The following is a 14,375-nucleotide window of genomic DNA, read 5'->3' on the forward strand; positions in this document are numbered from 1 at the left end:
GGGCATATTTTTGTGTACACCCTCTATTGGTGGAAAGTAATATGGCAAGAAAATTTTCATTTTTTTATCTCTATTTTTAATTAAGAAAAAAATGATTTAAAGAATCAAATTGAAATAAGAGCCAAGTAGTATGAATAATAGATGTAATGAAAACTGTCAGTGTAAAAAAATCAAGCATTTGCCCCAAAGAAAAAGAGAAAATAAGCCAAACATTGCCACCCTTATTTTGCCACACATGGAGATATAGTTATATTATAACCTTGTTCATTGAATGAGTGATTATAACCTTGTTCTCAGTTATATCTCCATGTGTGACAAAATAAGGGTGGCAATGTTTGGCTTATTTTCTCTTTTTCTTTGGGGCAAATGCTTGATTTTTTTACACAGACAGTTTCCATTAGACCTTTTAATTCATACCACTTTGCTCTTATTTAAATTTGATTCTTTATATCATTTTTTCTTAATTAAAAATAGAGATCAAAAAATGAAAATTTTCTTGCCATATTACTTTCCACCAATAGAGGGCGTACACAAAAATATGCCCAAAATTCAAGTTTTTGAGCGCTCTGGTGAATACAAAAATTATTACCACATTACTAATGATAAATAAATTAAAACTATGTGGAAATTAGTAACTTTGGTCACAAAAGTGATATTTTAATGATTTTTTAAAGTGTGTGCTCTATACAGCATTGGCATACCATAGTCCTACCTGTAGTCTCTCCACAGGCCAGATGGTAGCAGTGAACATGTTGGGTCTAGACTGCATTATCAGTACATTCATTAAAATATTGAAATAAATGTGAAATTAAAATATATACTTTGGGATGATATTGTGCATTATTTTCAAACAATTCTGAAATAAGCTCCCGATATTGGACACTTGCCCAGACAAACTTGTTCTTGTGCCTAAACTGAAAAAATACATTAAACTCTTGTCATATTGAACTTAGGTTTTTCACTTTAAAAATCTTTTATATCTTTTTTTTAATGATTATTTCCTCCAGGATATGGAATCAGAGTCGCTGTTCTCTTTAGAAGATTCAGGCTTACTCTACTACGTCATCCTGATTCCTCTGACCATCCCTGTGGCAGCTTTCTTCTACTTTGTTAATTGGATGGGTCTCAAGTTCTTCCAGCATAACTAGTGGTAACATGACTATTGTTTAACCATCGTCACTGAGTGTATAGAAGCATTCATGTATCACCAGCCATCATCACTGTCAGAAATAGTATCAAGTTCCTTCAACATATTAAGGAGTGTCAAGATGACCATAATCATCACTGAGTGTTAAGAGCATGAATGTAACACTGGTGTATCAAAATGGGTATTGATTAATGCCATTAAGGAGTGCTAGGGCATGAATGTATCACTCAACCATCATCACCAGAGACTGTCTCTAGCCTCCTTAGTACTGCATAGGCATTGTGATTAAAGAATTTTCTGCTGCACAACGACATGATTTGTATGGAATAATTTTGTATTTGAACCAATTAAGTGTGTGAATTTTTTTTTTTTATTTATTCATTTTCCAACACATGGGCTGGATAGCCCTCTTCAGCCTAGCGGCTGTTCTTCTGAGGGGTCCAGAATAAGTGTGTGAATAGAAAGGAAGACACGCAGTGCTATATTTATATTGACTATCGAGTCCCTTGAAAGGCGATTGAAGATCTTGTCGACCTGTTATTTCCACAATCTGACTGAAAAGTAGAAGTGGGGTACTTTAAATTGTTGCTGAAACTTGAATTCATGTTCAAATGAAAATTGGACTGCATTGGTTAAATAAACAACCCCAAGAAGTTCAACTTGATCCAAATAATGGGGTCAAGAATAAGGTTGAAATAATTACCTCAAAATTCTTGACTGTATACTTTAGCATTTCTCTGAGATCTGACCCATGGGACTTCGACCAGAAATGACAGTAGTAGGCATTGGATTGGAGTCATAAACTGAGGAACTTGGAGTGACCGAGATCATGGTTCAAGATTGGTTGCTGCACTCTTGACCTACAGCTTCATCTCTACCTAGGATTTGAACCTTGTCAAAAGCATATTGGAGCATGGACCTGCTGCTTGCTGCTGTTTAACTTGAGCCAAAATGCCTCATAAAATGATTCATTATATAAATGGAGAATGCAGAACACTTTTTCAATATCAACATGACCCAGGATAATACCTCAACCACATTTACTCTATGGCGACCGTACGGCGAGTCGAAAACGACCATATTTAATACAAGCTCCATATATGTAATTAGAATAAAAAATGAATAAAACGGCTGTTTTCGACTTGCCGCACTGCTGCTGTAGAGCAAATGTGACTGGGGTATTAAGGAGCTGATTCCCATAACTTTATGCATATATAGTACATGTTTTTTTTTTTTTTGAAAGCAATGTTCTTGCCAGAAACTTGAGTTTTGACAACTACATGTAGATACATTTTTTACGAGCATAAAGAAGCGCATAGAGTCTTTTGACTATTACATGTATGCGCTATATAGATTTCAAATGTTATTATAATTATTGTAATCTTTTATATTTGTCTTTCATTTTTCTTTTGTTTTGCCACTGGTTGGAAAATAACATGTTTTGCTGTAAAACATGGTCTCCGATGCCTTGATTATAGATGGCTTGGGGGCAGGTTTAGAAACGTGATTAAAAATGAAAACGTGCAATGTATATGTGCCGTTTGGGGGCAACTCCTATAGTCAAGATTCTGCAGATTAAAATCTGTCTCCTGTGAAAGTTTTTGAATCAGTAGATATGGCATATAATTTTGTAATTTAAAAAATTTATTTTTTTTTTTAGTGTTTTATTGTAATTTGTAAACAGTTTTTCCCAAAGTCAGTTGTAAAACAAGGAAATCATTGAATTAAGATTATCTCATTATTTTCACATATAAAGTGAGCTGATGAACCCATGTCTCTTTCTATTTTATTGACAAGTATGAATTTTAATATATTTTGACCAGTTTGTGACATGATTGGAAGCTACTTCTTTAAAATCTTTGAAAATTGAAATACATATTTTTTTCACAAAGAAGAATACCGAAAAGCACAGCATGTGATAAATTCTTTGCTGATTGCTCTTTAATTTTCTCTAAGCTCATGTTATATGCATGAAGAATAAAATAGAAACTGCAATAGAGCTCTCTTATTCTCCATTCATTTTTAATGAATTTTCAGTTTCATTTATTTTTCCAGGCTCCCTTTGAAGCTCCCTGTGCAATTTATTTTCCTTTGCACGTTTCTCCATCACGCCCAAAACTTTCCCATTCACCGTCTCCCTTTCTAAGTTCTACCTTTCAACCCACTCCCCTTCTTTTCCCCATCCACCCCTCTCTCACTTTATTGACAATCTTTCTCTCTATGTGTGTGTGTGTGTCTCTCTCTCTCTTTGTCTATGATGATGAAGAATATCATAGATAAAATGTCGGGGTCTTTTGAACTATAAATGTAACAAAAGCATTGAGAAGGTTCCATCCATTCGTTTGTGAAATGAAGCTGGAGGACTTCAAGCAACCCCCAAAACATCCACACTTGATCCACAGTAGACGCTGCAAAAGTTGACATTCTTGAAGCCATTATCTTAGACCAGATTATGCAAAATATGTGTTTATAACATGCAAGTCGAATTTGGGCCTGATTTAAAAAGATTTTGGTGGTCCATACAGATTCAACTTCGGCAGTCTCCAGTATTTCTAACAGACCAGTACCAAATTCCATGGGTTTATTTCCAATTCGTATAATTACCAACCCATCTAATATCATTTGGTCTAGCTATCATCGGTTCGTCCACTATCCACATGGTCTAATTGCCATTTTGTCCACTCACCATTTCGTCTGATAACCAGTTGGTCCAATAGCCATTTAGTCCATAAACTATTTGGTCTAATTGGATAAGTGTTAATTGGGCAAAAATAATGGAAAAGAATGGGTATTAGACCAACTGGTTATTAGACGAACTGGTAATTAGACAAAGTGATTATTGGACCAAATGGTTGTTAGATGAAATGTTGGACGGAATGGCATTAAACTAAATGAAGGTAGAACATGTGATGAGTGGACGAGTTGGCAAGAGACAAAACGCCACGAAAAGAAATTGTTCTGACATTACACTTTGGCTGAAGTAGTTTTTGATGTACCACGATCTTGACAAAATTAAAGATTTTTGCAATATCCCCCCAAAATGAAGCTCCCCAGCCCTGCTATAAATGGAATTACCATATGATTTGTTTTGTTATATTCTCACTCAGTGAATTGTATATAATACTGTATAAAATATCTTAGATCCATGTTACTTAACAAGGATATAAAGAAGCAGACCATATGTGGACTAGGGAGCTACATTTTGGGATATACTTAAAGGAAACCAAAACCCAAGACGAGAAGCAATCTTATTGGAAAGAGTAAAATGAGAGGAACAATTTTAAAAAAGTTTCATCAAAATCGGTTATGAAATAAGCAAGTTATGGACGTTTAAAAAGTCTTGTACTTTCTATCGGGATCCTCAAATTGGCAAACGTGCTTCAAAATGGCTGATTTTGTGGACAACTCTCCATTTGTTTTGTACACAAATTTTCAGATTTTCCCCATTATTTTACACATTTCACATTATCTCCTGACCTTGACATATGTGGTGTGAATTATATGTCCCCATGACATATGTTGTGCTCAGAAGGAGGCAAGGTGCAATTTGAAAGATGAGGAAAATCTGAAAATTTGTGTACAAAACAAATGGAGAGTTGTCCACAAAATCAGCCATTTTGAAGCACGTTTGCCAATTTGAGGATCCCCATAGAAAGTACAACATGAGTTTTCAAACTCCCATAACTTGCTTATTTCATAACCGATTTTGATGAACTTTTTTTTTAAATTGTTCCTCTCATTTTACTCTTTCCAATAAGATTGCTTCTCGTCTTGGGTTTTGGTTTCCTTTAAATTGCCAAAGAGAATACATGTATTCTGCAACCTACAATTGTTAAAGATTTTTGTTATTTTCATTACTATTTGTATATTTCAATTTTCAGAATAAAATGACAAAATGACAACGATCTGTGATTTTGCAATGCTTTATCATCTATTTTATAACTCGGCATTGGATTTGTTGTTTTTTAACAAAACACATGAAACAAATGACCGTATTTAACACTGATTTCATACGTATGTTCTTTTTCGTATTACAATACATGGGACAATAAACAGTTTGATCAACATTCATATCAACATAGAAAAAATGAACACTTCAATGCATAACTTTCACAAAAACAAATTTTCTTTTTTTTTTCAAGTAGGGTATTTACATTGCTCATGTACATTTATTTACATTTATACAAAAGCTAACAAGATTTCTTTCTTGAAATAAAAAAAATAACAAAATCAATACAAATATACTAGTATTACATCAAAGATTTGCATTAATGTATAGAAGAGATGTTATCAGTAATGTTTTAATGCTGTAATACACCTACTGCCTATAAAATGTTGGTCAACAGAGGGCAACCTTCCCACATTAAGCAAACATGAAAGATGACGAGGCATCTTCCTTTTTTTTCCTTCACCACATAAATATATTGCCAGTGATGACAGCAAGAATTGGACATTACTAGTTTCCAAAAACACAACATTCTGGACAAAATATTGATGGATATCAATCAATGAAAGAAATAAATCATACATATTGACAGAAAACCAAAGTAAAGTTTGTTCCAAGTACAATTAAATCATTTTCAACAAATTAGATTTTATCAAAGATGCATTCTGTCTTGGACAACAATGATACTTATTTACATTTAGAGTACAAACATGAAAATATCGACCACATGATAAATGTATGATAAAACATCGATAACAAAGCAAACACATGTATGTAAAAGAAACTTGAGAATACATTGTACCTACATGTAACTTACTAATGAAATAATGCAGTTTTTAATTTTATGGTTCATGTATCAGTGTGTGCAACTACTATTTCACCACCTGTATTATCACTACAAGTAACAAACACAGAGGCCCGTATTCTGAAGACAGGTTTAACTTTGACCATTGTACAAGCCTATGCTAAAACTATGGAAAGCCAAAAATAGCAGAAAATATTCCTTACATCGTTATGTTTCTATGCTTACTTTGCTCTTCCTAAATCTTCAATGGTGAATAAAGCTATCTTACTTATCCTTCCGAAACAGATGATAATAATATTCCGCATTTATATAGGGCTTAATACATCAGCCGACGTCTCTTGACAGACATACATGTTTACAGACATATTACAGACAACAGTTGAGAATGATTTGAGAGAAAAACGAGCTGATACATTGGAATATATCGTCAGAGATTTATGGCGCTATTGGCTATCCATAGTTAAACCACAACTTTAAACCAGACTTCAGAATATGGGCCAGAGAACAAAATAAATTGCATGTCATAATAGTAACAAGCTTTGTTCACATTCACCAATCGATACGATTTCCATGACGCATATAACGTGGGAATGCCAGTCAGAATGATCACTCAGCCTGAGAAGTGAAGTTGCTGGGGCCTGAAATCGGGCAAAAAGCCTAAAGACTAGCTCATTTGATAATAACATTCAGAGGACAGTATGTAGCATATGGAGTACTTTATACATGATTCCCATAATGCCCAGCAAGAAACAGAAATAAATATTGTTTTATTTCATAAAATTCAAACCAGAGTGATGAGCAATTTCAATAGAATAACAAAATTGTTTCTCCTGGCATTTCGGAATACACAAAATAGTGGAAAGGTGGATGTACACTGAGCCATCTGTTCATGGAAAATCATGAAAGGAAAAATTAATCCATTGTTAATACATGTACTTGTAGGGGACCTTTCCAAAAACTATCTGCTCACTTCAAGATACCACCCCCCCCCCTCCCCCCTCTCAAGAAAATGAAAAGGGGGGAAAAAGAAGACATCTGTATAACAAACACTTTGATGATTCAAAGACTGAACAATGAGTCATTGAGGATGGTAAAAAGTTGGCCATAAAAGTGACTTTAATGCCCCCCCCCCAAAAAAAAAAAATCCCCTTCAAAGTATTAAAGGAAAATAGTACTAACAGCATGGTTTCCTTTCATATGAAACAGAATACACACTTTAAAATTACATTCAGAAACATAACACATTCAAGGGTTGGTGAGCATAGCAAGCAATTTCAAATCAAGCTGTAATGGTATTTATACCCGAGCCCCAAACTAGTGTATATACACATTTAGTCCTTTTTGTGTAATACAACTTTCATGTACTTTGTATCGTAACAGGGCAGATAGCTCAGATAGACACTCGATTCAGGTGTTGCTGCATGATGATGTCTGTATCGAAACAATGAAGACTTTGGATAGCACATCTTTTAAACATTTACAATATCTGCATAGTTTTTTACATGTTAATCAATTAACAATAGAAAATTAGAAATCAATTAATAATAGAAAATTAGAAATCAATTAAATATAGAAAACAATTCACACTATAAAGGACACAATATGACTACAAAATGCAAGGTAATTCTCTTGAAGTCTAAAGCCCTACAAATAATAATTATATCCTATTTTGTGCATGGACTTAAAAACTTGGGACAGAATCTTTTAGAGCCACAAAAAAAGGGAGTCATAGATCAGGCCATCAGGGGCCTGTTTCATAAAGGACTTGCTTCTGTTGTAACTTTTGCCATAATGGCAAATACCATGGTAGCAAGGCTCAGCAGCCAATCATCAAGGTTACCATGGTAGTTGCTATGGCATAATGGCAAAGTTACAACAGTTGCAAGTCCTATATGAAACTGGCCCCTGAACTATTCATTCACTTTGATCAATACCCAGTAACTAATACTGAAACTAATTTTGTGAAAATACAAAATTTGATATATCATTTATGATGGGGCAAAAATTAGACATCATTTGGTGTCCGTGGATGAGCATGATGTTTGTATCTTTGCACCTTTGACAATACCATGGAATGAAACACATTCTGACCCAGGTGATCAAAGTTTGTCTATATGTGCCTGAATGATGACTCACTTGTTGACACATATGGTATGTTCAAAGCTGCTAGTCTCCTTCCAAAACCTTTCTTTATCACACACATATTATCTCTTAGAGAAACGTGTCCTAAATCTTCAACAATAAGAAAAGTATGATGATCTTTTTTTTTCAAGTTTACCCAAAATAAAAGCTGAATTACAAATTTGTGTAATAAAATACATAACAAAATTACAGAAGCAAGCACTTTATTTGCCTACAGCCAATGTATATTAGACATGTACACTTTTCTTTTCAAGAAAATAACAAGTTAGCCTATAGTGCTTTCAATTTATGTCTTCTCCTTATTTCCTTTTTTTTTTTGGGGGGGGGGCTGAAAAGTTCCTTTAACTTTATCTAAAACTAAAGTATATCAGATCGGTTCAACTGGTATTTTTGTGGACTTTGGAAAGTCCAACCCTGCATAGCAATAAAATGGTATGTGTGAATAACAGAAAAGTTTGTAAAGAACTTGGTTCAACTTTAATAGTCTGAGATGTTAGACTATTTCTTTCTTCACATTCCACATCAGAATGAGGCAAGGGAAGGTAGAATTCCCACAAACAATCCAACAGCACATAAATACGACCATGGAAATCTATCCGAATGACATATTACTTATATTCCGCATGCTATGGTAGGAGACATAGCTCAGACATCTGAAAAAACAAGACTAGTTTCAGGGTGTCATGGGGGGAGACCTCATTTGCAATCTAGCCAGCCAGCCAGCTAGACATACATTTTGTCTGGCACTTCCCCATACATTATGCATGCCATGCAGAGAGAATGTCTTCAAGTCAAGCATGCTCCCGTCATGAAATGTTCTAAATGTGGCATATATTACTTGATAAGGGAATAAAAGAATGAGTATCTATCTACCTACGGTTTAACAGGACATATGGCAGCAAACCACAACCGCTAAGGTTTAACATGGCAGTGTTGATTTTCAATTTATAAACTTATTACAACCAAGAGAATATCGCTCAAAAGAAAATAATAGAATCCACACTGCAAGCTAATAATACTCTAATGTGACCGACATGTTTGTAGGATTTTAAAGTTTAAACCAAGCTATAAAATACTGTCTCCAGTACAGGTTTTTTCCAATCAATTTTTTTTGTCTTTATACCATAAAAGGGCAAACTGCTAACACCAGTACATACATATAGGATGTATTCGGTCAGTGGAACATATATCCCCAGAATGAATTATCATTATTTGAGGTCCGAATCATCAAAATCATATTTCCATTTAACTTTTGAAGAAAAAAAAATTGTGTCAAAAACTATCGTCAATAAATTATGATAATACTCTAAAGAGAATACCCTGCAGACTGACAATAAAATAGTTATATCCTGACTGTAAGAGGAACAAGTCTATCATTAAAAAGTTGCATGCTGTGTAATGACAAAGCACATGTGACAATACATAAACAGGGTGGCAGTTTCTGTAATCTACATTCAGTCGTTTGACATATGTTTCCGTTAGTCATCTGACTCCAAACTTTCAAACCTTGCTAAATCCTACATTTAAAACCCTAGCCAAGACTATAGCCTAGGCCTATATTTTTTAATGCTGAAGGCTCATGCAGATAGTTACAAACTACTGAATTCTGGATCATTTTTTTTGACAAATTTGAGATCTGAAATTTCAAATGAAAATTGAAATGGTTATGAGTAACACTTAAAACTGGCTAGATCATGTTTCAAATGTTCAACAATAAAAAAAAAACAGTATTTGACTGAATTTTCATTTGGAAAGAGTGAAATGTGAAAAGCCGCCATATTTATAAAGCTTTTTTTTTTACCTTCAATTAAATGCAAGTTTACTGGAGAAGCAGATAAACATCAAACTCTGCTTCATTTTACAAAAATAATCACATTTACGTAGACTTACATTGAACAAAAATAGTGCATTCTACTGCTTTGTGCACTTCACATATAAAGTATAACAGATACTATACATATATTGTCATACATTACACAAACAGAAGAAGAAAAATAAACACACTGGCCTGAATTCTGAAGTCCAGGTTTAAATTCAGCCAAGTCATTGGTTAAATCAAGGGAAGTCAGAAATTTCAAAATCTTTGTACTCTCATATGCTTGCTATGTTCTTTCCTCATGCTGTAATGTTAGAGATAATTCTCTTGGTTAAAATTGAGACAATTATGCCTAATCATAATATGAAACATGTTGATAATTTGACACTCTACTTTTAGAGATTTATGCCACAACTGGCTATCCATAAGTTAAGAACAACTTCAGACCAGGGACCCGTTGCAGAAAGAGTTGCAATCGATCGCACCTCTATAAATCAGGCACAACTTGATTTTCAACCAATCAACAGCGCGCATTTGGGACTTGCGATATTTTTTTTTTTGCCTGCGTTTAAACGCAACTCTTTCTGCAACAGGCCCAAGGTGGGTGTTTCATAAAGCTGTGCGTAAGATACGACTGACTTTACGCACCACTGGTGATCCTTTCTTGTGCTATGTGATATCCCTGCGTAATTGAGTTATGACCTAAGAACGTGTTCCAGTCGTGTGTAAAGTTGTGCATAACTTTACGAACAGCTTTATGAAACACCCACCTGGGAGCCCCTGGAACATAAATTTCAGCAATCGATCCTAGGGATGATTCAAGCAGTTGATCATATACAAATACTCAATGCAATCAATCGTAGCTTAGCCCCATAATCAATTGCTATAGAGCTTTTATGATCTTAGGCCCAGAGTTAAAAGTTATACAGACGTCAGCTATCATGGGAAATGGATTATTCTTTGCTGATCCATCCCAGACTTTGATAGAAGAATAAAAAATACCTGTCGTAGAAAACACTCTGGGAACAGCAAACTTGATGTACTGGCGAGAAATTCTTTGACCAAGCCTGGCTTAGCCTCGGACAACTGTGAGGGCCGGGAAAGCAAAAGCGATTTCCAGTGGTATTACACAATGTCTACTGGTCAGGAATACCTTCCATACTCTGCGTGATTGGCATCCGTAGCGTTTCGAACTCCCACAGAAAACTGGCGCCAATATGACTTTGAATTAAACCCAACTCCAGGAGACAGGCCGTTGAGAACTTGAAGGTAAATACTGTAGAGGAAATGCATCTTTGTGTTGTACTGTCCAATATTAAAGCCACATGGTTTCATCAAGGACTGAAGATCATCAGGTACCTCCTCTCATCTTGACTTTCTTGTCCTGGAAGAGACAAAAAAGGGGGAGAAATAGAAAAGCATTGGATGTAACTTCTTTGAATTCAATCCCACTATTGTGGGCCACGTCTTTTCCCTCAGGAATTCTACATGAGACTTTTCATTAAATACCATTCCTTGCACTTCATTCTAAACAAAACAATGGGGAATACAGGAAAGCCACATTGGCCCGAATTCACCAAGGTGGTTTTAAAAACCCTGGTTGAACCCATGGTTTATGTAGATTTCCTGTATAAATTTCGCTTATTTTACCGCATATACTGAAAAGTGTGTGCGCTTTTGTCACATTGTGCCTAATTGACGCCTGTTGCCATGGTTAAGCATGCTATTTTATTCAGAAGTCCACTGTATAAAGTGTGGACTCATTAATTAAAAACAGTGGACTCCTGAATAAAATAGCATACTTCACCATGGCAACAGGCGTCAATTAGGCACAATGTGACAAAAGCGTATATCAGCATTGGATATTTTTAATATACGCGGTAAATAGGCAAAATTCATACAGGATATCTACATAAACCATTTTCAAAACCACCTTTGTGAATTCGGGCCATAGAGCCTTTATTGGGAGTGGGATTCCTGCAAAAAAAGATGGCACAAAATTTTGACAAAGGGTCTGATTTATCTTGCAGCAGAAAATTGAAATGCATGGAAACACTGGTTAAAATTATGCTGGCAGGATTAATTCATCGATTGCACTGCCTGCATGCTGTTGATAAAATCGGCAGCTCGGAAGGAAGCCGGTGTAATGATATATGTACATGTAGTTGCATTTTGTATCCTCTGGAAATTTTTTAAGCACTATAGAAATCTGTATCATTATTATCAAGCTGATATTACGCCATATTTAGTGTGCACAGTACTTTTAAAACTGTAGATAATAAAAAAGAATGCTCTAATGAAGATAGTATCGGTACCGGTACCCCCACATCCTTTGTCTCCTAAAAAAAAATTATGGTTTCAAAAGGCTGTATGAAATAGTTTGAGCGTTGGAGTACATTATATATGCATTAAAATAATAATGAATCACTATTTTGCCTTAACAGTTGTCACATCAGCACGAGTCAAAACATAACTACAAAGACAAGTCATCTTGAGATTGACTACCGTTTCCTCTTCACGATTTATTTCTATTTTTTTTACCAGACTGTCTATCAGTTGAAGCTTATCATAATTCAAAATATTCACTTTCTTTTTTTACTTTCATGTGAAGTTTCTACAGGTCATATTAAAAAGTTATTTACAATAGGAAAATGTACAAACTTACAATTCAATATGTGTACTAATATGAATCTGAGGTAAATCGAATACTTTCAGATCGTTCAGTTCATTTCCTACATGTGTATTCCAGGGACCAGGGAACGATTTTTAAAAGTGGGGGGGGGGGAGCCTGACCATGTAAAAAATCTCAAGGACATAATAACTTTTATGTTTTGTACACATTTATTGAAAAATGAGGGAATTCTGAACTATACCCCCCCCTTCAAGACCCCCGCATTTTCAAAAACCATAATATTCAAATTCCATTCGATTCAGTCTATGTTCAATACAAATGCTGCACGGTTAATTACCCCACCGCCCTCATTTCCTTTGATAATAATGCCATGGTTGATCTTGGTGCTACCCCCACCCCCTCAAAACTGCGCCATGTAACATAGAACAAAGCAATTGATCGTAAGGCTGATTTTCTATGATTGATCATACACAGTCAGAAATCAGCCCAAAGATTGATTACTAAGTTTTATGTTACAGGGCCAAGCTCTCATCAACTCAAAATTGATCAATCCACCATTGTGTATGAAAAAATTGTGAATAGACGAACATTATGATGGAGCGTTGTGGCCCATTGGATTAGTCCCCGGACTCTGAAACAGAGGGTCGTGGGTTTTCCTTCGGAAAAAATTTATCCACATTGTGCCGCACTCGACCCAGGTGAGGTGAATGGGTACCCAGTAGAAAGAAATTCTTAGAATGCTAGAGCGCCCGATCAAGGTAGCCTAGCTAAAGCCGGGGTAATAATAATAGCAGAGCCTGCTGGGAGAACAGTTGTCGAATCTGAAGTGGCTACCCTGGGTAAATATGCCGTTATTATTATTATTATCATTAAAGTCAAGATGATACGATCGAAAGGCCCTGTCACGTCGTTCCGCACATCCTTGAGGGCGATTTGCAGGTGACTATTTTCGCTTCCCGCCAAGTCGCATGCAGGTCATCCGCATTGACAATATCTTGCACATATCTCACACGCAGTTGCCCGCAGAAGCACACGCAAGTATGATTACCATGCAGAAAAGTTTTCAACATGCTCAAAACTTGATGCGGTGAGTTGCGGGCAATCATCCGCAACTAACCCGCAAGGCTCGCACTGAACGATATCAAACACAACTCCAAACATCAAACACAACTTGACTTTCGGGATTCACTACTGGAATGGGCATATTGGGGAATTCGGCATGATTTTCTGCAATCCACAACAAGGGGCCTTATTCTCATAACAACATAGGGGTAACTTTATAGACCACCTTTGTGGAGTGCAGGTTGTCATCTTTATCAACCAAGTGCGAATAATGTCATCCCACTATTAAAAAGCTATCTGAAAAATCAATGGCATTGCAATTTGCAAAATGAGAACAGAATTTGAGTAAATAATGAATATCAATGAAATCTTTGTGAATATCTGAGGGCTTAGATTACATGTACATGTGTTTCAAGGCCATTGAAAAGGGCATGGGTGCCCCTTTGATCGGGCCTTGCAAAAAAGATTGTGCCCTTTTTTTTATTAATTTCATATATGCTGTATATAGAAATGTGTCCTATAGAAAATGAGCATTAAGTTTAAGGCCCTTTTTTCTTTGTCATAAATATGGAAGATGAAACGCAGCCTTCCATAGAAGAGCGGAATAAAATTTCTGAATAGTCTGGAGTTAAACCTCATTTTAATTTTTATAATAACATAATAACAGTTACCACCACTGGACTTGAACCCTTCTGGCTCTCAAAAACATCACAAGATGAGCTGAGCAGACAATGTCATTAAAATGGATGACACAATTGGGAATCATACACAGTGGTATAGGGCATTTCTAATTTGACATTAAATATTAACACAACTTCATGTTGG

The 14,375-nt window shown here is 35.5% G+C and overlaps 1 protein-coding gene across 1 annotated transcript in view; it reads right to left on the reverse strand.

The window, feature by feature from the left end:
- Positions 1 to 9,948: 9,948 nt before the first annotated feature.
- Positions 9,949 to 14,375, reverse strand: part of LOC121422965 (nascent polypeptide-associated complex subunit alpha, muscle-specific form-like) — a 37,902-nt gene continuing 33,475 nt past the window's right edge. Inside the window, exon 6 of the mRNA XM_041618215.1 lies at positions 9,949 to 11,240. Coding sequence (XP_041474149.1) covers positions 11,208 to 11,240 — 33 coding nt within the window. The 3' untranslated portion in view covers positions 9,949 to 11,207. The remainder of the gene's footprint in view (positions 11,241 to 14,375) is intronic.

Source organism: Lytechinus variegatus, chromosome 10, assembly GCF_018143015.1.
Source record: "Lytechinus variegatus isolate NC3 chromosome 10, Lvar_3.0, whole genome shotgun sequence".
In the NCBI taxonomy this organism is placed as follows: domain Eukaryota; kingdom Metazoa; phylum Echinodermata; class Echinoidea; order Temnopleuroida; family Toxopneustidae; genus Lytechinus; species Lytechinus variegatus.